This window comes from Hirundo rustica, chromosome Z (assembly GCF_015227805.2).
Source record: "Hirundo rustica isolate bHirRus1 chromosome Z, bHirRus1.pri.v3, whole genome shotgun sequence".
NCBI classification, from domain to species: domain Eukaryota; kingdom Metazoa; phylum Chordata; class Aves; order Passeriformes; family Hirundinidae; genus Hirundo; species Hirundo rustica.
This window is the reverse complement of record NC_053488.1, coordinates 33,266,127-33,290,276: the sequence shown is the minus strand read 5'-3', so window position 1 is coordinate 33,290,276 and position 24,150 is coordinate 33,266,127. Positions and strand designations below refer to the sequence as shown.

At 35.8% G+C, this 24,150-nt stretch overlaps 1 protein-coding gene across 2 annotated transcripts in view; it reads left to right on the top strand.

The window, feature by feature from the left end:
• BNC2 (basonuclin zinc finger protein 2) overlaps positions 1-24,150 on the top strand; it is a 232,223-nt gene that overhangs the window by 189,132 nt on the left and 18,941 nt on the right. For both annotated transcript variants that reach the window (XM_058424140.1, XM_058424139.1), the window contains exon 3: positions 20,949-21,051. In XM_058424140.1, the coding sequence (XP_058280123.1) occupies positions 20,949-21,051 (103 nt within the window). The remainder of the gene's footprint in view (positions 1-20,948; positions 21,052-24,150) is intronic.

The window sequence follows — 24,150 nt, the reverse complement described above, 5'->3', positions numbered from 1 at the left end:
CATCCTTCCTTTAGTTTATTTTCCTCCTAATGATGTGGTTATTAAAGTGCAGTTTTTCCATACAATACTTTCGTAGGGGATAATTAAATCAATCAGTGACAGTGATAGAATTTGAATCAGGAGTAGTAGCCAGCTTCCCTATTTCTGAGTCCTGTCCTTTTAACTTATTTTAAGTGGGATACCTTTTTATATATGAAATGTTTATATATTTAAAATCCATTAATTTTTTAAAAAATATATATGTATAAAAATACACACATACACACACACACACATATATACATATGTAAGGAATCTGGTCTGCATTTCTTTATGTTTTCCAGGGCTCTGTATTCAGTGCTTTGCATTTATTAGTCCTCAAATGAGCATGACTGCTGGTATGAACACCACTAAGTGAAATACTAGCATGTATCATTGAGTTTATAAAGCGTGCACCGGCTGGCGCAATGTGGGTTCTGAATTTAACTTTACTAAAGAAGAAGTAAGAGAGGGAAAAAAAAAATAAATAAAGGGTTTTGTGAAAATATTTAACTAAAAGCATGATTTAAAAATTGTTTTTAAACATTTATGTGATCTTCTGAAAATTTAGGACATAGTTGTAACTGTGAAGTCTATGGCAAATATATATGTCTTCAATATTTTTCACATCCTTTTTTACTGTCTGTGGTGTGATATGTCCATGGATTTTTATTAGACTAATAGAATTGCTGTAAAAATGGGTGAGACTGTCATGAAACATAAAAACCCATTTCATTTTCTGTAGTTCTGAGAACTGGGAAAAATGAGAACAACTGCAGTACTTACTGAACTGAGCCATAGTGATTGTATTTAGTTGATCACCTCACAAAAATTAACTGGAGGAAAACTTGCTTTGATTCATGTAGTCGTCATTTGTGATCTTTAAAACTGGTTCACTAAACAGCTCAAGATCTGTGAAAACCTGAAATGATTGATCCAGTCACGTTGGTGAGTTTTGGTTACAATACTAAGAAAAGAGTTTCAACAGGTGTTCCTTCCAAGGAGTCTCCTGGTAAAATATTTTTAAACAATTTTCTTTAATAACCTTTGAAACTTAAATAAACATCTCTTATACAAGTCCTTAAATCTCTCTGTTTTCTAGTTTGCTGCTTCAAATGTGATTTTAGTATGTCTGGTTTTACAGTTATATTTTCCTTTTTTTGCACCATACTCAGAAATATGAGTATTCTCACATCTTGTTGATGTCGGGCAAAGGACCTGTATAATGTCATGTACTCAGGTAGTTTATTTTAACATTTTTCTTAGATGAAGTTTGGGGTATTCTGTGTTCTTAGATGTCCAGTAATTTTTAGTTCCAGGCTTGGCATGATTAAAGGGATTTTTCTTTTCCAGAGCTGGAATTGAAATTTGAAATACCTGTATCAGGCATGATGTTGAGTAAACAGCAGTATTATTGAAACCAAATCTACAGTTTTTATCATTATGCTGAAACTTATTACAGATCTCTGATCTCCTCCAAAGCTTCTCTCCAGCCCACCTTCAGTAGCGCTTGTCATCCACAGCTACCTTTGCTTGGGTAAGCAGGATGTGTGGTGTGTCTAGGCAGGAGCTGCTGGCTGACCAGCTGCTACCTCCTCACTATTAAGTGCAGTGGAATGCCCCGGCTCTAAGTATCTGGCAGGCCAAAGCAGAAGGGTCTGGTGACTGCATGTAGCTTCTGGGTCATGTTTCGTGCTACTGTATTATAAGAATTAGGTACATTTGCAAAGCTCACCTTCCTACCAAATACAGCAAAAGCACGCCGAATGATTCAGAAATTGTGGAAGGGTAAAAGGATTGATACATGGACTCTGGAACTGCTTAATCAGTGTTTCCTCTGGAGACATGGTCAGATGGGTTGACAAGCCTTTTTATTAAATCATACTATAATTATTTTCTTAATTTAGTAGGACAAACATTTTCCACTTTTTGTTGCACCCTGGACACATGCAGGAATTAAAGTATGCCTCTGTCTGGCTTCCTTTCACCGACATGCAAGTTGGAGTCCGAGGATCCTCTGGCTGAATCTAGTGCGTCATGGAGTATGTTTGCCCCATCTGCTCTCCATGCTGAGATTTCATGCACATGTAGGTTTGAGGAGTGTGTGTTATACAATTTCACTATTTGCTGAGAACCTCAGATTCCTCAGAAAGCTGCTGATGTTGCTCCATTTTTTACATTGATATTTTGTGTTCTTGAAAAGATCAGGAGCCTTTTAGTATACAAAAGGAATGTTTTATGAAGTAAAGAGAAAGAATAAAAGCAAAATACTTTTGGCTTCTACATAACTTTTTCTCAAAATATGAGTTTATTTTTGACCTGGCAAGTTACAAGCCTTTTTGAAAATTGTCCATCAGTGGTACAGATAACTACTTTGCAGTAGTTAAACTCTTCTGATTCAGAACTGCACAGGTGAACCTCAAGAACTTGCAGGTTCTTTGCAAAATAGTCTAAATTAATCAGAGCTCCTGATATTTTACTATAAGGTAAAATCATCAAGGTAACATATGTACATTGAGAACACTAGTAAAAGGCATTTGAAAAGGATGTGTGTTTGTGTGTGTGTGTATGTGTGTGTGTGTGTATGTGTGTGTGTGTTGGGGGTATTTAGTCTAGAAATCATTAAAGTGAATTTCATACTTCCCCTTTTGGTGATTAATGTCTGTCTGGCTTTCAATAGGATGGATGCACATGATGTGCAATGGCATGTTTTCACATGTGAGCTTTGCAGGGCTGTGGCAAATCAATCAGTTTGCTATTATGCCCATTACTCTCAAAAACGTAGTACTTAACCCTTAACATACCAAATTTTAAATTCTAAATCTGAGAGGTCAGTATTTCTGTCTAATTTTCCTCTATTTTTTTTCATATTTTACTGTTTGCATCTTTGTCCCTATTCTTTTGATTATTTCTGTCTGTCTCCCTCCACCTTCTGCCTTTGTCGTTCCCCCCCTGCCATGTTTTTTCTCTGAATCTGACCCAGTGCTTTCCTTCACCTTTTACTTCCTTCACTATTGCTGGTCACACAGGTGTTCTGCTTTTCTCCACATATTTTTCACTCCCTTGAATTTTTACAAGGCAGTGGAATAGCTTTGTAACTTCTCCTTGTATTAAATAAACAGTTGAAAATTTGTTCCTTTCTCATAAGCAGTGATTTCCCAAAACATGTCAAGTACTTAAGATTTAGGAAAAGAGGAACATCTTGGCATAGATCCAAAATCTCATTTGACTTTAAAAATTGCACCTGACCAAAACATTAGAAAAATCAGAGAAGTGACAATTTTGGGAAAATTATGTAAAAAGTCTGTTCTCATCTGCCAGGATTCCCTTCAACAGTATTGAATTTGGATGCTGACACCAATGGAGAACTTAAAGGGCTCCCAGAGTTATAGGTTTCCTTCAGTAGCTTCAATGCTTCAGTAGCATTTAATAACAATTAATATTAATAATTTAATAACTATTAGATACTGTCCTCCTCAGTAATTAGGTGAGTGAGGTGCCTTCTGAGGTACCAGTCTCCTAGGGAGCATCTGCTTTTCATCTTTCAATCCTTACTCAATGGGGCCACTGTTTCAGAGAAGGGAAGAAAATTTTAAATTAGGTGAAGAACATTACCATATATGCTTACAGCTGAAAGGTGTATTTTAAACTGCTATACCAATAGACTTAAATGATAATTTTGAAAAGTAATACATGGGCATGAATGTATGGATATCTGCCAGTCATAGCCTCCAATGGTTTCAGTGCAGTAGTTTTACAGGTGAGACCTCCTTTCTGCTGTTTAGTCAAAAATAGTTCTAAGCTTGTTTCTTTAGCCACTACTATCACTCATTCTTTCTAATGGTGCAGTGTTTCTTCAGTGCCTCAGTCCTGGTCCTCAGTTACTCTTTAAGCCAAGCCTAGCAGTTTTTACTGATGACTGCCACCACACCTGATTTATTCTTTCTTTTAGCCAGCCCAAATCCCTGACTAATAATTTCTCTTAAATCAGATGAAAACAGCTTTCAATCAAGGGTTCTGCTAGGTCTCCTTGTCTAATGACCTCCTTCTTCAAACCCTGCCTTCTGGGAACTATCCACACTCTCTGGTCCCTCATCTTGTTCTTCACCCTGCTCAAAGGTGTTTGTGCATCACATCCTGTGCCCTGACACCAGCCCTAGAGCTACTTGGCTGCCCCAGGGATGACCAGCCTACCCTGGTCTCCTGGGCAGGGTAGGATCTGCTCTGAGCAGGTTCTATTTCCCCAAAGAAGAGGTGTTTGAGAAAGAGGAGATGCCCTTCATGTAGCTGGAGAGAGTGCCTTCGCCTGCACTGAAGCCCATGGTCCCCCTCACCTTTTATTCCCCTACCTGCTGGCACAAGGTAAATCTCAAGACATCAGTAAAGAACAGAACCTTCATGAGGTGATGAATATGGGAAAAGAGTGGAAGAACAGCACTAACAGCAATGCCCTAGGTGTAGCTTTTCAGACTTTGCTCATCAGCAAAGACAGCTTTCCCGCTGTCTCTTAATTTGGGAATTTCTGCTTTGTAGAGTTAATTCTCAGTCTCTCTTCCTAAGCTGTTAATTGTGATTAAAAGGTAGAAGAACTGAGGAAAAGATGCATTAAGTCACTCAGGAAGTCAATGAAATTGGTCTAGGAACAACACCTTCATGAAGTCATATGAGGGACTGTTCGTTGTCTTCATGTTTGGCTTCAGAAATTCCTTTGTTTTTCTAGCCACTGCAATTGGTATGTGGAATTCAAACATGAGTAACAGAGGCTTCCAGTTTCTGTGTTGAGGATAAACCTACTAGACTGATTTTTTGTGCTGTGTGTCACAATGACATCTCAATGCACTGGTCCTGCTCTGCTGGGAAATACCTGCCCTGCTTTTATAAAAAATTACTTGAGTGCCAGAAGCAATGTGGCGGAATGTGTGTGGTGTGCTGCTTTTGCAAATCTCTGCAGAAGAGCTTTAGGAATTTCTGTATGGCATTCATTCCACTCTGCAATATGGACATCACTGGCCCCCTTCCTGCCTCTGGCCCAGCCAGGCAATGAATCAATGTTTTCATTTCTCAGAAGTGTTAGCAGTGCTAAAGGCCGCTGCCATCTTCTTGTGTAGTTTGGTCTTTGCCTAGGAAAACTGAGATTATTCTCTGTACTTGGTGTTCTCACTCATTTCAAAATTGTGCTGATAGATATATATCTATATAGATATATAGATACAGGAAAATGGGTGGGAAGGGAAAATAGCATTAAATATTAATTTATAATTATTTGAAAACAAACAGATCAAGTTCTTTGTCACAAAGACAGGAAAAAGTGTGTCTAACCTAAGTTGGTAGGCCTTCTATGACAGCATTCTTCACTTAAACTGCTTATGTACAGTGTAGCATTGAAAAAAAGCTAAAACTCAGAAGTGCTTTTTTCTTATGTTTTATGTGGAGTTTTTTATTTTTCAATTTGGAAAGGATTTACAATGATTTAAAGACATTTTTCTAGATTTTGCTTTGAATACAAATCATGTCATAGAGCTTTGCCAAAATAAACTTGGCAGCTTACATTTTCTTTCCTTTTTTTTTTTTTTTTTTTTTTTTTGGAGTGTTGGCATGTAATGAATATTAATGGAGCATCACTTTCACTTCCTGGTTTTTGGCATGATACTTTCTTCATGTAAATACTGCCTTTTGAAATACCAAAAGCCTGTGTGCGGCTCAAGTCTTCAATTAAATTTAGATAAATTTATAAAGAATGTTGAATTTTTTTATGACTATTATTTTGAATGTGTGGAAAATCTTTCTTAATTTTGTTGGAAATTTAGGGGAAGGCAATTTCATTAGTCTGAATTCCTTCTTAGCTACTTAGTACATCTTGTTCCTCTGTATCTGTGTTAAAACTCCTGAACTTAAACTCCTTTTCTTTTTGAGGATTTCACTGCAGCAAGCACATTGTCAATAATCAAATAATTGTAGGGAGAAGTGAATCAGTCTGGATAAAGTGAAACTGAGCGGAATTTGATCCTCAAACTGAAACTAACCACAACTATTTTGGGATTTTAAATTTGCTTGTTTTTTGGTTTGTTTGGTTTTTTGTTTATAAATTACTATCACACACCTCTGCACCATCTGGCTTTTCCTAGGAGTGGGAAAAGACTTATCAACACACTGTAACAGACTGTTTTTGTGGTGTGTCTGGCAAACTTGTTCCCCGAAAACTCTGGAATTCTCACCAGAAGGGTGGCTTTTAAGCAATTTCCAGTCCAGTTTTCACACCAAAGAGTATTAGGTGGGAGAAAAGAGCCTGTGCTTGTGATTGCATCTTGTTTTTACCAGCCACTAATTTGTGCTAGGCTAAATATTGCTTTTAATTATTACCCGGTGGAACTCTCACAAAAAATAAGAGAAAAGTCTCCCATTTCTCTCATTGTGACTTGAACTTTTCATCATGAAAATCTGCTGGCTACAATGAGGTGACACATGAATTTCTTAGAGCTGAATTTAGTCCTCTGTGTAGTGCATGCTTGTTTAATGTTAGGGCCGTCCATCATGTAGACCCCGAGGTCTAGACAGAGGAACTCATTCCATCTGGCCTGTGCTTGTGTCCCACAGGAGAAAAAAGTTGCAGTTAAGGGCTGAGTGTGGTGATTTAACTCCTCCTGCACACAGACAGGCATTTATTGTGCAGCTAATAATGACATACATGTATGTGTAGGTAGATGATAGCAGGAGCTTCAGGAAATGGCATTTGTGATGGTGAGGATGGCAGTAAGAGCCTGTCAGGGAGCTCTCATCAGAACTGCTGCTGAGTTGGTCTGGGGGAGAAGGGCACTAGGGAGCAGCTACAGCAATGTCTGCAAATAAAGAGTACCAACCATTAATACCTGCTATGATTACCACAGGTTTAAGTGTCCCTATGCAGACTTCCTGCCCGACAAGCATCAAAATGCTGAGAGCAGGATTTGTTCCCCTCAGTTAGTTAGGCTGATAGCTTTGTGCATTACTCTCTTAAGCTAATAAATTCACAGTGTGCTAAAAAGCTGATATACTTTAGAAATTATAATAAGCCTCTCAATTTTATAGTTTGGGAGAGGGTAGATTGTTACTGACACAATTTCCAGGAAACAATATTTATTTTCTTATTTCATAAAACTATTAAAAAAACCTGTGACGGGCTTACTTGTCCTTCAGTGAAACAGGACAAGTTTCAAAATCATTGCAATGGAAAGAGACTCTGGGCCAGTGTTTTGCACACACAAAACCATTTCACTTTCTGACAGCCTGGTCTGGGTTTTTTTCCTCAAATATGCTTGGTATATATATGCATTTGCTGCAAAGTATTTTCATATTACATGGTGACCAAAGTAACTTTTGTCCTGTGATAAACTGCGGGGTGCTGTGACAGGAATAAATACTGGGCTTAGCATGAGCACAGCATGTGCACATAAGTATATGTGCTGGATTAGAGCCTGCAGGCTGGACTTTGCATGGGGAGTGAGAACATTCCTCTTTCTGCAGATGACACTTTGCATTTGTGTAGTGAGTAGCAGTAGGATTACTGTAGCTGCTGATACACTTAGCAAGATCTAAAACCACCATGGCAAGAAGGCAAATGAAGAAAATACTAAACATACACTGAATACTGTGTTCCTCTGGATAGATAAAAAAAGCTGGGAATGCACTAAATTCACTCAACTTTGTCTATAAGGATGTGAGTTGTTTTTTAAAGGAGCTGAACACTGACCAGTCAAAGTGGACAGTCAGGATATGATAAATACAAGATATCAATGAGCACACTGTTTGCTTCTTTTATTGAAATAAACTAGAAAATAAATGGGATCAAATACAATGTATGCTGCCAAGTGGCAAACGTTGATGTTACTTTAATGCAGCATATTAGAATACATTCTTTTGGATGGGGAAGACTGATGGTTGCTGGGATATCTGTATAGCTGTTGTCATTTTCTGCTGAATGCATGTGTCCAAATAGATGAGTTTTATTTAATAAAATATCTTATGTTCATTAAAAAAAAAAAAAAAAGAAGAAGAAGAAGGAAAAAAAAGAAAAAAAGAAATGTTCTTAATCAGTTGGTTTACTTTTACTGCAGAATTTTCAAAGTTTAGATATGCTGGGATTACAATTTTCCTTATTCCAGATTTGAGATACAGGAATAGATTGTCACAACCAACTCATAATTCCCATTACCTAATTTGTCTTAGATTTGTAGATAAATGAGACTTCATGGTCCAGAGATAATATTTTAGCATGCATTTCAAAGAATAAATTCACCTATTAGTGTGAAGAAGAAATGGATAATATCCATGTCAGACTGACCACTCTTGTCACTATATGAAAAACAAAAACAATGAAAAATATGAACAAAACAACTATGATTTTTTCCCCCCTTTGGTCCAGTTTAGTGTCTGTGTTCTCAACTTATTTCAAATAAATATATGTAATTGCTAAGCTATTATAAGATAAGAGATTAGAAGAAAAAATGATTCTGTATTTAAATGTAATTTTTTTTTCTAAAATGTTTGTTTATATGAAGATGCCTTCCTTAATGCAAAACCAGGCGAGAGCACACTGATCTTTCTAAAGATATTTGATAGTCATTTGGCCCAATTCAGGTACATTAACTATGATCTATGCAAGGCAGTAATACTAAGGAATTCAAGAAGCATTTGGACAATACTCTTGGGTGCGTGGTGTGACTCTTGGGGATGGTGCTGTGCGGGGCCAGGAGTTGGATTCCATGATCCTTGTGGAACCCTTCCAACTCAACATATTCTCTTATTCTGTGACAAATTCATAAGGTTAGAAGCAAGAAACGTAGCGTCTCTTGACTACTTGCTTTGGTGCTCAGGGGCATGTTACTATTACAGAAACTGTGGTGGCAGGCTAACATTTCTTACCTAACATAGCAATAAATATGCAGTGTAAAACAGGAGGGAATGGTATTTATAGGACTGGTGACAAATGTGAAAAGCATTGCTACTGTGCGGTAAGCTTTGTAGGCTTTGTTGATCATCTTCCTGGAACTGTGCTTAAAAATGAGTTTCTCCTTGCTTACTGCTTCGTGTGCTTTAAGCAGACACAGAATTTTCAGACAGCCCTCAGTTAAACAAATAAGAAAGAATGAAAGAATGAAAGAAAGTGTTTCTTCTTCTTTCCCTCCAACACTGCCCCCCAACATAAAATTTATTCTAATTACATTGTCAGCAAATTACTTTATGTTGTCTCAAATATCACTCAGGAGTATCTCCTTAAACTCTAGCCACCTGATTCTAATTTTTTTTTTTTTTTTCTGCCCACATCATCAACTATTACATATAGTATTATAAAAAGGAAGAGTGATAAGGACGATGAAAGTTACTTAAGATCAACATCCTCAGAACTCCGCATGTATTGAAGGTCTTCTACACTTCCCAAAATTGAGTCCCGAATTGAACTTGGTACTAAAAATTGGGAAGTATCAAGAAATAAATCATGAGGGTCACTGTCAATGATCTGGAATGCTTTCATTAGATAAAACCTTTATCTCTAATTGTCTCATATATAGTCTTTTTACACACATTTAGTACAACCAATTTTAGTATTGTAATTTTTTCTTTTTATGGAAAGTTGTTGAAAAGAGACATTTCTCACTTTTGCATATGACAGGAGATTAAAGGAAGCAGTGTCTTTTTCAAACTGATTGGAGTTTCCTTCCTGTGAATCCTTAGAAATTAAATGATGGTTATAGGTCAGGAAGAGGAAAGCAGCTGCATTGTTGCATATTCATTGCAAAGATACTGTTTCTTCCATTTAGAAATATGACTGGGTCTGTTCTCTCCTACACAAAAAGGGTCAATAATCTGGGCTACCTTGTCTCTTCTTTCTCTTCACACTGCTTCTGAAATCTAGAAATTAAGCAATGTTTTAGCATAGGTTATGGATTTCAAGTCAAGACTGAGCCTCTGTGTATCTCTGCACACCCTGCAACAGACAGAAATCACTTGTGGCAATTATGATGTACCGTGGTGAAGGTAGTTTCTGAAGATGAGTTTGTTACCTCCCATATGCTTTCAACAAAGGCTTGCTGACTAAGAACATCCTATGTATTGCATCAGCCAGGGCCACAAGTCATATGGAATATTACTTCTATTCTGTGCAATTCAGTTTTGTTACTGTGAAGAATGTTTACACTCACAGGTCTGCTGGCATATTTCTCACTCTCCTAGCAGTTTGTGGATTTTAGAGATAGCAAGATGCTTACCATGTGTACACTCATCAAGTTCTGTGCCTTTCATTAGTAACCCTAGTGTAGCACCCTTCCTCAGTCTGATGCTGTCTGATTTTACCAAACCTCCTAATTCTGAATGAGAAGGAATATCTTCACATTAGGCAAGATCAGATTTCTTTGATTAAAAAAGAAAAAAAGAAAAAGAAAAAGTTAAATACTCCAGCAGTCATTAACAGCTCACTTTTAAATGAAATAATTTCACTACTAAAAAAAATCCTCTGTAGAAGAGATGGCTACATCTGTGAGAAAGCTACTCTCCAGCAATAGGGGAAATGAAAATTTCCAGCTCACATGAAATTTCATGGGTTTCAAGCATGGAAAAACTCCATGGAAGGTATTTTTAAAGGTCTTACAGATGAGACTTTGACCATCGCTGTTACAGTTTCCATTTGGCCATTGATTCCTTATTGGTGATTGTGAGCAATCTTTGGCACCAAGTTACACAGCCTACTTGTAATTAAAACTTTCTCTGCTTGTAGAATGAAGACTTGGGGTCTAGTGAATTTACTTACGACTGTCTTGAACTGCGAATATGCTATTCCATATGAAGAGAAATTTGCAAATGTTTCATGTTACCAACATAATACATAGGATCTGCTTAACAGAGACAGGCAGGTTGTGTTTCTGCAAAGCTAGGTCTTGCAAACTGCTGAAAATGCAACTCAAAGAAATGCCAGGTTGTATGGCTTGCTCTTCTGGCAGTTTTGAAGGTTTGCCTTTCTACAGGAACTCCACAAATGGGAATTCTTGCATATTTTTTTGTGTGTTGTTCTTAGTGCACACAGTGATTTAATTAATTAACTGTGTGATTTTTTTCCTACATTTTTAGAATGTGAATATATGTAAAGAGTGAGGATGTGAGTATTTGCAGAATCAGGTGGTAGGGTTTGTTGATAGGCATTAAGAAATAGTGGTGCAAACCATGAAAGACCTGGTAAAATGGGCTTTTTTTCAAATGCTTACTTGTCTTGTACTTTCTTTTTGTTTGTTTGTTTCCTTATTTGGATATTTTAACATATAGCTGTATCTTATCATTACTGTATTAAAGATAAATATTGTCGGTATGTATGACCTGACAGTAGATCCTGCTTTGATTTCACACATCCTCAGAATAAACAAAATCTCTGCATACACTACAAACATGTTTTTCCAGACAAAGCATGTCCTATCTTGTATGAGTTGGACACTGTATAATGTAAACCTGTGCAAATACAATAGTATTTTAAGTGTATGTTATAATGATTTAATGAGACATGAATTTGATGATCAAAATTATTTAAATTTGAAGGTTGTGTAGAGGGGAGGCCTACGAGAACAAAGATCTTCTGAACTCATACATGATACTGTAGGATGGAAATCAGCTTTGTACCAGTAGGTACATTAGGAAAACAACAACAACAACAACAAAAAGAACAAAAAGACCCTACACTACTTTAAAAAAAGGATGGCCTGATAAAATTCTGCTTCAGATTACAAAAGCAAATAATTACATATATATTATATTGTATTATATAGTTTTCTGTTCTTTAATATAGCTAAAGGACAACTTCCCATGAAATAATGCATTCCTTTAGAATTGCAGAAGATTTTCATAACATTTTTTAAACATTCCTATTGTAACCTACATCAAAAGGGCAGCTATGTTTCTTGTGTCTGACTATACATATGCATTATAAAAAAGTGAGTCTACAGTAATTACCAGTTTGCAGAAGGAATTCCTGCAGGGTTTGTACTCTCCCCATTAGTAAAAGAGATAAGTTGAAATGTATTAAAATTTCACTGTACAACTGGGAGTTTTTGTTCACAGTAAATGTGGTAATGTTTCTTCATTGCTTGACTGTTTGTGTTTAAATTTAGGCAGTGTGCCCAACAGGGACAAAATTATAGGATAAAGCTATGTATAAAAGAAAATCCTTCTGAGAAAACCAATAACATTTCTCCCTCCACTGCCTGCCCCCCTTCTCCCTCTCTCTCTCTCTCTCTGTCTCTCTCTCTCTCTGACTGTAGTTTATATATATGTATATATATACACACATATATACACACACACACACACACACACACACACACACACACACATATTTTATTTTTTTATATATATATATATATATAAATGTTCCATTCTGGACAAAGAGACACATATTTCCCACTTACTGGAATTCTTCTCTCCTAAATAAGGTGAAAGGATTGAATATACTTTAGCGAACATTAATGAAAAACATCCATTGCTTTGTTTTCAGGAAATACCAAAGAAACAAAATTTAAAAGTTACATTAATAAAAGAAATGCATATTTAAGTAATGCATTACTTCATCTAATGAGGAGAAAATTTTTCACCTATTAGTCTGGCTTTTTGGGGGCAGGAAAAAAAAAGGTTTTCTTCTTATTTTGGGTGGTTTTCTTCTTATTTCTTGTAGTATCAGTTTTGTGGCTGATAGGGTTGGTCACGGAAGGAACAGTGCAGGATTGAGTATTTTATTAATGTAAATAAGAAGTTATTGCTTTAGAGTATAACTTAAGAACAGGATACATAGTATGGAGTTTTAACCTTGAAGAGAGAAAAGATTATTTTCTTTTTAGAATTATATTCAAAACAATAAAATCTTTCAATGTAATTCTTTTAAGTAACTTCTGTAGAGCCCATATTTCTCTTCAGAGGCTAAAATGCAGCACAGTACAGAGTAAATCCACTTTTTTTTTTTTCTTTTTTTTTTCTTTTTTTTTTCTTTTTCTTTTTTTTTTCCCCAAATTGAAAACCTATCATTTACAATCCAGAAAGTGATAACATTTGAGAAGGAAAGAAAATCCTGAAAGGCAAAACTTCCTGAAGAGCAGATTAGATAACAAACAATGTAATTTTTTAATATTATTTAAGGAGAATTCCTGAATAAACAGACAGAAAGAAATGGCTATTCCATGGGCCATGCAGCATTTTACTTTGTTTAAATCAGATGTTGCTTTTTCTTTCATCTTACAGAAGAAAAAGGTAAAAATTTAAAAATCTAACTGATTTTGCTAACATGATTTTGTGTGGTCATTTACATTTTTCTTATAAGGTTCCCTATTTATTTGTTGGAAGTGATATACTTGCATATTTACATCTTTTCACTTGTAATTTTTTACTGGACAGACTTTCTGAGATTGATCAAAACTACTGTAGAAATTATAAATCCTGATTACCTTAAAGACTTTTCACATTCTCATCATCTTCTGATTGATTTGTGGAAAAACAATAGATGCAGAATAGATATTAGGCTTAATAGATTTGTTATTTGATTTAATGGATTGATGTAACTCTTTCTGAACCACTTATAATCTAGTGAAAAAAATCCTCTTTTGTGGATTACTGACCCAATAGTTCACATAATGTTAAAAATTGTTGATAATTTCCGTTCATGCTAGATACACAGGTTCTAGGCCTTTTTAGAGCTACCAGAGGTTAAAACACAACCCCCCACCCACACACACAAAAAAAAAACCACCAAAAAACAAAAACAAACAACAAAACAAACAACCAAAAAAAAAAAAAAAAAAAAAAAAACAACCAAACCCACAACCCACAACTTTTTCAGCATATTTAGTTTTAATTTTTACATCACAAGTTTTGAATTATTGGTTAACATTCTGAAATATCTCCTATAAGGCAGCAGAAATCTGTTGAAAATAGCAAGGCTGATACCACACTAAAGGAATCTTAGTATAATTTCTCCAATACAGTTGCCAGCAAGATGCACTTGTTTTCTAGTGAACTATCACCTGGGCTCATGGAGTGGTTAGAGGTGGAAGGAATTTTTTAAGATCATCTAATCCAACCCTCTGCCATGGGCAGGGACATCTTCAACTAGGTCAGGTAGCTCAGAGCCCTGTCCAGCCTGACCTTGAATGTTCTCAAGGATAAGGTATCCACCACCTTTCTGGGCAACCTGTTTCAGTGTTTGACCACCCTCCTCAAAAAAAATTTCTTCCTTATATCTCATCTAAACCTACCCTCTTTCAGTTTAAAGCTATTACCCCTTGGTCTGTCACTACATGCCCCTGTAAAAAGTCCCTCTCCAGCCTTCTTCAAAGCCCCTTTAGGTACTGCACAGCTGTTATATGTGCTCTCTGGAGCTTTCTCTTCCCCCATCTGAACTACTCCAATTCTCTCAATCTTTGCTTGTGGGAGAGGCATTCCAGCCCTCTGATCCTTGTGGTCCTTATTTGGACTTGCTCCAACAGGGTGCATGTCCTTCCTTTGCTGAGGGCTCCAGAGAAAAAGTGCAGTACTCCAGGTAGGGTCTCCCCAGGGCAGAGTATATCACAGGCCAGTAAAACAAGTGGAAGCAACTTGCTTCCTGTGCTCTCTAAAGGGTAGTGAGCTTTGGTTACTTGAGATGAGTGCCTGGGTGTAGCTTGCAGTGTTATTCTCTAGACGAGTCATGGTTAGAAAAGGGAATGTGAAACTTCTTGTGGGTGCATCCGTGGATGTTGGATACCTATCTGACACTGACCGCTGTCTTGGCAACATCTGTGGCTGAGCTCCAGTGACTGACAGTGTTGGTTTCATAGCAGAAATCTGGTTTTCTTTTGTAAGAACAAATATCTGTATTTTCTAGCAGGCTCTCCGGCACTGGGAATCTAATTCTCAAATCAACGATGTTTTTTCTTCAAATTTTAAGCAAAGAAGCACTTGTCAGTCTTAATTTTTTCAGTGCAAATAACTTTGATGCCTGAGACCCTCAGGCTAGTTTTACATGCTGTAGAAACATAGGGTGATTATGTACCTTCAGTCTTTGTACAGTATCCTGTAGGCAGCCCTGTGAGCTGAGCATCTAGATGCAGCATGAAAGTGCTACAGAAACTTACTGAAAAATAAAACATATATTCTGTGTTATATTTCTCTAGAAAAGTCCAGGTAGCATTTAACACAGGTTTCTACTTTTACTGGTACCTGGGGTAGAACTAAAGAACAACTCCTAAATGAATGCAAGACTATAAATATTTTTTTTTTCCTTCTCTTCTTATTCCCCATTCACTTAACAGCTTTCTCAACAAGACTTGGAAACAGTTTTCGAGCATGCTTAACGACTAGATTTTCCTTACTCCATGAAAATCTGTTTTACCCTATTAACAGCTTTCTCTTTTGTTAGCATCCTTCCCTTCATATTATGGATTTTTTGAATGCCACAGATATATATATATATAACAATATTATTACCTTTCAAATGGTATTTACTGAAAATAGATAAAAGTAAGAAATAATAGTAATATAATGTGATGTGAAATTGCCAACAAAATACTGCAATGCACTGAATAACTCAGAAGATATTTGAATATCTCTAAATGGGAGAGAGATTAAAAATATTATAGCATTACATTAATGTTTCAAACCAATCAAATGCAAACCAAATTCCCCCTTACTGTTTTTTGCTTTGGGCAAAGCATTATTAAGCTATTAGTATTGAAGTTAGTAATGGTCATGTATCAATTAAAGTTATTTTCTCTAGGTGAGTCCTATGTATAAAATCACTCCTTTACTAATGATAAATCAAAGTAAACTTGTATCATTAAAAACAAACAAACAAAAAACCAAACAAAACCCCAAACCAAAACAACTACAAAAAACCCCCTGTGTACCAATGGAAGAAATAATAATGCTGAATATTTCAGCCTTACCTTTTCCCTCACACCTCACCATGTTGTGTGAGCAGTTTATTGGCCTTATCTCTGATAATGGTATCTGTTAGCATTACCCATTTTTTTCAGATCGGGAAGTTAGGGATTGAGTAGTTAAGTAAGTGCATCTATGCAAGTCACAGACCCAGGATCAGTATCAAGGCATTCCCCCTCTTCCAGTCCAGTGTTTTGGCTGTTGAATTGCCATACAAACAATTTAGCTGAGTTTCAAAGTAGTCATTTTTGTACCAGAATTCATGATGGAGGTATACAGTCGCCCTGCAGAGACAGAAATATGCATGTGCCTGCTTCATTCTGAAGAAAGTGCAGCAGGCACTTTCATCCCGATTTTCCCTCTTTCTTAAAAGTCAAAATATGCATGAGAAAGGGCATAATTAATCCCTTGTTTTATTTTGCTTGTGGGTTTTTTGCTTTACCTACTAAACTGTCTTTATCTCAACCCACAAATTTCATCACTTCTGCTTTTCTGATTTCTCTCCCCCGTCCCACTGTGAGAGAAGTGAGCAAACCACTGTGTGGGGCTTAGATGTCAGCTGGGTTAAAACCAAAACAGTTCCATATAATACCAATCTCATTACAGGAAGGTGACTTTGTGCATTTCCTAAATGTCAGTATACGAATAATCCTCTTTTTGGTGTTAAAAAAAAAAAAAAAAAAAAAAAAAAAAAAAGTATTCTACTCCTGATTTGCCAGCTATTAAAAATAGAATGATTTCATTGGCATCTTTTTGCCATCTCCACAGCAGAATTTTTGTTGTGATCTTTTTAAAAAGTACTTAATTAGCAGGAGAAAAATATTTATTTGGATCCATAAAGTAGTAAAGAAGAGGGTTGATGGATTTTTTAGGAGCTTTTTAAAGAACATACATGTGCTCTGAAAAAGAAAGAAAAATCTCTGAACCTAAAACTGTAATATGGTACAATCCTTCACTCAACAATAATGTCTTATAGACATTATTTTCTTAGCTTTATATCAAAGAAACAGAATGAGAAAATTAATGGCAGAGGAGACTTTCTGTTAAAAAAGTGTTGAAACATTTGCAGAACTTCTCTGTTTTCTTCTCCTTCATTAATTATTCTGTCATGAGTCAACATACAGAAAAACGAGAGTAGTTCTCTGGTTTTCTCATTAGTCTTACTCATTAACTTTGATTATTTTGATGTACTATCATGTCTTAAAATCATCTATCATATGATGGCTTCAAATTGTTCTCCTAAAGACAGTGTCATTTACTTTCAATAAAATATTAGTTCAAAATTATGTAATTTTCATTTGCAATAGAAAGTAAAACTGTTAGACAATGGATAGAAAATGTTAATTTATCATGTTGTGTTTGGATTTCTGTTAAAGTTGAGACACAAGCTTCAAAAAGTGCATTTTGGTTCTAACACTTTGCATAGTTCCATGAAAATATTTCATTCATTGATATACAACATCTGAACTGTACCTTAAAACCCTGCTGTGGGTAATGGAGGACTGCATTAAAACTTTGGGTTCTGAGGTTAATCTATGCCATGTTCACGTTCAGCTGCCCTTCTGGCATTTCTGAGCCTGTTGCATAAGCTGTCAGTGACTTCTATTCCCAAGTTAAGTAGTACTGAAAAACAGTTGAAAAACACTGTTCATAGTTGTGAACAATTTGCAAGGCTCAGTGACTTTTTCTGGTTGCATTTGGAGGATCCTCAAGCATATTACTTTCTTTCATGGTAATGAATGTTAGCATTCTGACCCTGTGTGTAGGATCACACTGTTTTTTGCATCTTGAATCTTCTTGTCACCGAGTTACATTTGATTCATGCTGGGTACTGTAGTGATCTCAGGTGGTTACAATAATTCTGAATTAACTGAGTCAAGTGCAAAATTAATCTTTTAAATAAAGGTAAAATTCTATTTGAGACTTTCAGTAGCCTCTACTACGATAGAATGGCTCCAAATTTATGTTGCATCTGCCCTGTCATTGTGTCTAGTTGTTGTTTAGGGAATGTAGGCATCAAGCTAACAAAATAATTTGCCCAAGATCATGCCAGAACATGAATTAGTATTTTCAGTCCTAAATGAACATCTTACAGCTTGAGGGGTAGTCCTCATCGTTCAGAAGTATGCATGGGATTCTCTGTGGTGGAATGGGAAACTACTGAAACCAAATTACAACCTGGCATCAACATACACCCTTGGCAGAAAAACCAGCCAAGTAAGGCCAGGCTGAATATTCTGGCCATGTTAATTATGTTTTGATTTTTTTTTTCATGCCAGTTGATATTAAATTATAAAAATGCATAGCTCTTTTTGAAGACTTTCCAGATTTGTTTATTGGAGGAAAAAAACTGGCATTTTAATGTTTCTGAAAATTTTGGTTGAATTTTTTTGGCAATATGTCTAAAAGATAAAATCATACTAATTAATTAGGTCAGCATTTAACATCACCAGTACTCTCTTTAACTCAGAGAAAAGGAAAAGAAACATGTAACCCCTAAACTTCCCGCCCCGCCCCCTCCATTTATAATCTACAGTGGCTAAATGGATAATTTTTGAATGGGTGTAATAAAACTTACTCTTAAGCTGCAACATGGTATTTCAGGTTCAAAGTGAATCAAATTTTTACAGGCAACCTGTTGACCTCTAGGCCAAAAGTGGATAGAGTTGAAATGGAAATGCTGATGAGCCTTAATAAAGCAACTCTTCCAAATGTCAGAGTTTCAGCTAGTACATGTACTGCAGTGTATTACACCTCTTACATGTACTGTAAATGACACATGAACAAATCAAAATATTATCAAATACTACCAATGTATGTCACATTGGTGCAGAGATTTGAAAAAAGTGGTGAATGTGAGAAAATCTTCTATGGTAAAATAAGAATACAATTTTGAAATACCTCCTCCTTGCAGTACAATTAATTACTGAGTTCATTAATTAATGAACGTATTAGCAAAAGATCACCATTACGGACCAGTGTAGTCCTGAAATATTACCAGGTCAATACACTATTGAACATAAAACAGGGCCTTCCAGGAGGTGGGTTTTTTTTTTTTTTTTTGTTTTTCTTTTTTTCTCATAACCCGCAAACACATATATTATTCCTGCACAGTCAGCACTTCTTTGGTACCCTTATATTTCATATTACTAATTCTTTTAATCATGCATCCATAGAGCAGTGTTTTATAACCTGGCTAGTGAGTAATTGGACAGGTAACATTGGGACTGAGGCCTTGAAATGTCAGGCATAATAGGGCAGGATTTTTTTTCCCCACCAGGTTTTTGAAAGTAAAAGGTTGTAGAGGAGCAGATAGGATAAGAGGAATTAAGGACTCTTGTAACAGAAATTTGTCAGAGAAATACAGATATTAAATTTATCCATGAACTATAAATGTCTTTGCATTTCTGTCTGATGCAGAAAAATAAGTAAAAGGATCTACCATTTAAAATAATTCTGAGGCTTTTTCATTTTCAGCAGCCGAGAAGCTTAGCCAGGCCAAGCTAATGCTGAATATATTTTTTTTAAAGTCACTGCAGTTAAGAGAATTATTTTTGGTATGGAAAATATGTGTGAGTGTGTGTAATAATTCTTTTGAAAGAACAAGAGTCTTCATAATTCTTCAGTATCTCTTCGGCAATGCGTACCAAGCACCCTTCCCCCACCTCTAGCCCCCAAGTAATCATTGATTGCATCTAAATCTACAGAGATATCTTTTCCTGGCAGCTCTGGTAGTTACAGTAGATTGTTAATCTGTGAATGATCAGAATAAGCCTCTCTGTCTCAGAAATCTCCATGCAAATTACATCTAAATGCATGCCATAAATTTATTAGTAGCATTTGGAAGTGCACAGGTCATCTGCTACACTATTTAAAAACATATGTCTGTTACATTAGAAAGAGCCTCATTCAATTTATATTCACTTTTCTGTGGCTGTAGCTAGCCCTTGTCAAATAAACCTATGTAATTTTTGAAATAATTCTAAAAAGGAAGATGAGAAAGATCATTATTAAGGAAGGTGTATTTTTAAGCAAATTTGAGATGTCTGCATGGGACTGGAGTTTTACCATTGCTACTTTGAAACAGAGAAATACATGTTTAACAAATGAGGAGTTTTAAGAGGTAAAAAGCTATTCCTAGATAATGGATAAAGTGAGAGATAGAAAGGCGAGTTACAGGATGTTTCTTGAACTACTCCTATTCTTGTACCTTTATATTTTTTATTGTTTTGGGAACACATAAAATCCATTACTTTTTTGTAGCATTGTTTTCTTAGGTGAACCCCAAAAAGGAAATTCAAAAATAACCTTTTGATTCCGTGGAGGAAGTGGAAATATACTAAATATACTTGTAGTTTTCCTTTTTGTATATTTTTGTTTCCTAATTATTATCTGGATTTGAAACTGGTATGCTCCTGTGGTAAGACTTCACTAGTAACTTACTTTCTTCCTGAAATCAATGTAAAACCAGAATATTTTTGGAACTCATCCTACCAATTTTTTTTTCTTTTGGTTTTTTTTTGGTGTGGTGTGGGGGTTTTTGGGGGTTTTGTTGTTGTTGTTGTTCTTGTTGTTGTTTGGGGTTTTTTTTTGTTTGTTTGGTTGGTTGGTTTTGTTTTGTGGGGTTTTGTTTTTGTTTTTTGTGGGGGTTTTTTTTGTTGTTGTTGGTTGATTGGTTTGGTTGTGTTTTCTTTGTTTTGTTTTGTTTTGTTTTGTTTTGTTTTGTTTTGTTTTGTTTTGTTTTGTTTAATTTGCTTTGCTTTGCTTTGCTTTTTTCCCCCTAAAGAAAATGGAGAAAATCTTAAAAATATTTTAGGAATGTATTCATCTTCATGGGACATACTGACATGTTTCTGAAAGAAAATTAATTTCTACTTAAAAAAGGATCAAGGCTTTGAATTTTTAGGAAGCCTGTTTTGCTATACAGTTCACATCATTCTAGCCATCACAACAAATTTGTAGAAGCAGGAAGAAATACATTAACATGTGTTTTCTGTTTCTTTTTTTTTCAGGCCATCCGCTGTACACTGGTAAATTGCACATGTGAATGTTTTCAGCCAGGGAAGATTAACCTGAGAACCTGTGATCAGTGTAAACATGGCTGGGTGGCACATGGTAAGAAATATTTGTTCTGGGCTTGTTTTTTCAATTCTTTCCATCTTTACCAGTATTTTTAAATAATAAGAAGTGGATTGATGCAGACAATAGTGGTACCTATTTGTCTACATATGAATGTGTGCACAATCTGAGTTTGTGCATGTGTATGCTTGCATACACTTTTTTTACAGCAATATGTAGGATGAAAAAGTAAGAGCCTGTTATTCTGGTGACAGCTTCGAGTTCCACTGGAGTTCAAAAGCTTGTGTACAGCTCAAAAGAATATTCTAGCCTCCAGAAAATAATATTGTTCTAGTGGGTCTTAACAGAAAAGCAAAAAGTTTACAGTATGGTTGCGCAGCAGAGTTTGTATTGCAAAGAATCAGCCAATAAATCATGGGGCCGAATGGAAATTCAAATTTACCAGTGTCAAGCATTCAGATCTCACATGTTGAGTGTGTATCCTATATGACAAAGAAAGTGTTCATATATGATTTGTGAGATTAACCTCTCTTCCCATGTTTAAGTATCTTAATAAAGAAAGGAAGGATTAGAATTCCCACATCAGGCATGAAAGGCATGAAAGGCATAAAAAAATCACATAAAGATCTTCAATTTTATTTATCCTTTTCTACCTCACATTCTTAGAAGGGATTTTTTTTTCTTGATAGTCATTACTAAATCAGCATGAGAGAGCTGTATAAATTAAAATGCAAATAAGGAGGGTACCTAAAATTATTTAATGGAAGAAAAATAGGGAGGGGTTGGAGGGGAGAAGAGAAAGATTACTATATGTGTGGAAGAAATTGCTGTTGATGTTTTATTCTCATGATCTAGACTATTAGCACCTAAGCAAGCACAGCCCTTATTCCCCACTTCCAAACATTCAGGGCCTTATATTCTATGATTTTTATTTTATTGTGATGAGAACTTGGGTGAAAGGTTGGTACTTTCCTCCTAAGATGCACTCGATCTCTATTTGTTTAGTTCATTTCAATGTGGTTTTGTGCTTGAGTATGCTGACATATGGCAAGTGTAAATGCTCAAAAAATTCAACTGCACAGATTGACAGAAAAGTTTTTATTCGCATGTATGGAAGAGAAACAGGAATGCAGGCACCATGCAGTCCCATGTCACTGCCTAACACTGCCTCCAGACAGCCTAGAAATGCCCATCCGGTAGCTAGTTACAAGTTTATTATATACTAGATTATCAAGGGATATAATTTATCTTTGTTACTCTTATTTTCCAGAAAATTATGTTCAGTCACTGAATAACCAGATTCACATTTCTTGGAAGAATCACTAAACCCCACAAAATTTGTTTAGTTCAGGCATTCTTCAGGTTTTGTGTAGAATGAGCATCTGAGGTTTTGCTGATCAGAAGACAGGGAAGCACTGTCTAGGGATTTTCCAGGTGTTCTCCTAATGAGCAATAGAAACTGAGAGTCTAGCACTTAGAATCTGGCACATGGACATCTTGAATTTTCTTTTTGAAGAGTTTTGGAAGAGTTTAGAAGAGAATAATCAGATTTTTCTCCCTATGAGATAGGTTCTTCTCTGTGAAGTGATTAAATCCAAAATCAGAATATTGTGACAGTGATCTGAGAATACCACAGTGTATGCAATGGAAATGTCCTGTTTTACAAAAAGTTGAAAGCTGAACTTGGTGATTTGGGATACACCATCTGCTCCCATACCTGAGTGCTTAACATTCCAAATAGAAAACTTAATACAGCTATATATTATTAAGAAGTGTTTATTTTGCTATTGTGCCAAGTGAATGTGGTTTTGGTTTTGTTTTTGGTGGGTTTTTTGGTATGCTTTGTGTACATTGATCTGGAGTATTTCCATTTTATGGCAGAGTGAGACATATCAGATATGTGTTTCACATACATCAAGCATGGTCTCATAAATTATTTTCTGGAGACAATGATGTATCTGCTTCAATTCTTGATCTTGGCTGTTTTTGAGGGGTTTGAAGGCAGCATTCAGGAGACAGATCAATTTGCTGCATTGCAGCACCTGGATTTCAAAATGACTAAAATCTGGTTACAGTTCAGAAGTCCTTTACTTTAAAACCCAGTACTTTCAGCACAGTACTTTCAGAAGTTGTTCCTTGAATGCAAAGAGTATTTCCAGCTGCTTATGATTTTTATTAATGAATTTCAACTCAGCTCCTTGACACATGATGTAGCGCTTTACTGAATGCAATTATCAAAGAATAGGTGTTTCCAACAGGAAATGCTGTGCTTATTCTGTTCTGATAACCTAGAAGCATAATTAATTGAATAGATAAAAAAATAGCTTAGAACTGCTGTCTACTCATGCTGTACTTGACTAATCTGTGTCAAGTTAATTCATTTTAATAGCTGCTATTTAAAACATTGGAATTCTTAAAGGGAGGAGAAAAGGTCATACAGCCACCACTGTGCTATTGCACTTAGCAGCTGCTGGCCTGTTTTCTTCTCTCCTGCTTCCGTTGTCTTTATCAAGTTTTGCCTCACTCATCTAAAATAAACTGTGCATATCTTGAAAGAAAATGCTTCTTCAAGTTCTGATACACCTGTCTGAAGTTGTACTACAGTGGCAATTCTTACCATCAGAGTTTTTAAGGCCAAAGCCAAAAGCTGCACAGAGCATAGCAGCATTTTTGAGTACTGATGTGCATCATGGAGAGTAGGTTAGTTCTAGGATGAATCTCTGAGTATTTAAGGGGTTTAGGTGACTGTTTTAATTTGTTTTCAGCTAAGGCCTGGCTTTCATATTGTCAGATTGGGTGGGGATTTATTTTCCAAACTAAAAATTAAATGGTTTAAATTGGAAAATCCATTTCTTAAACTTTAAGCAATCCAACAGATAAAATTTGTCTTGGCTTCTTTTTTTTTTTAATGGTAGAGATACTTTGTATACTCCATATGGAAAATAAAATCTCATTTAAAACTTAATAGTCAATTTTTTAAGGAAAATTCATTTTAACCCAGGCAATTGGTATTTTGTGACTTTTAAATACTATGGTCCTTACGTGACTACAAAAAATAATACTCAAGTGCTTGGTTTTTTTCTCCTGCTATTTTTTAAATTAAAACAAGCATTCTAACCTGTGAAGATAGTCCTG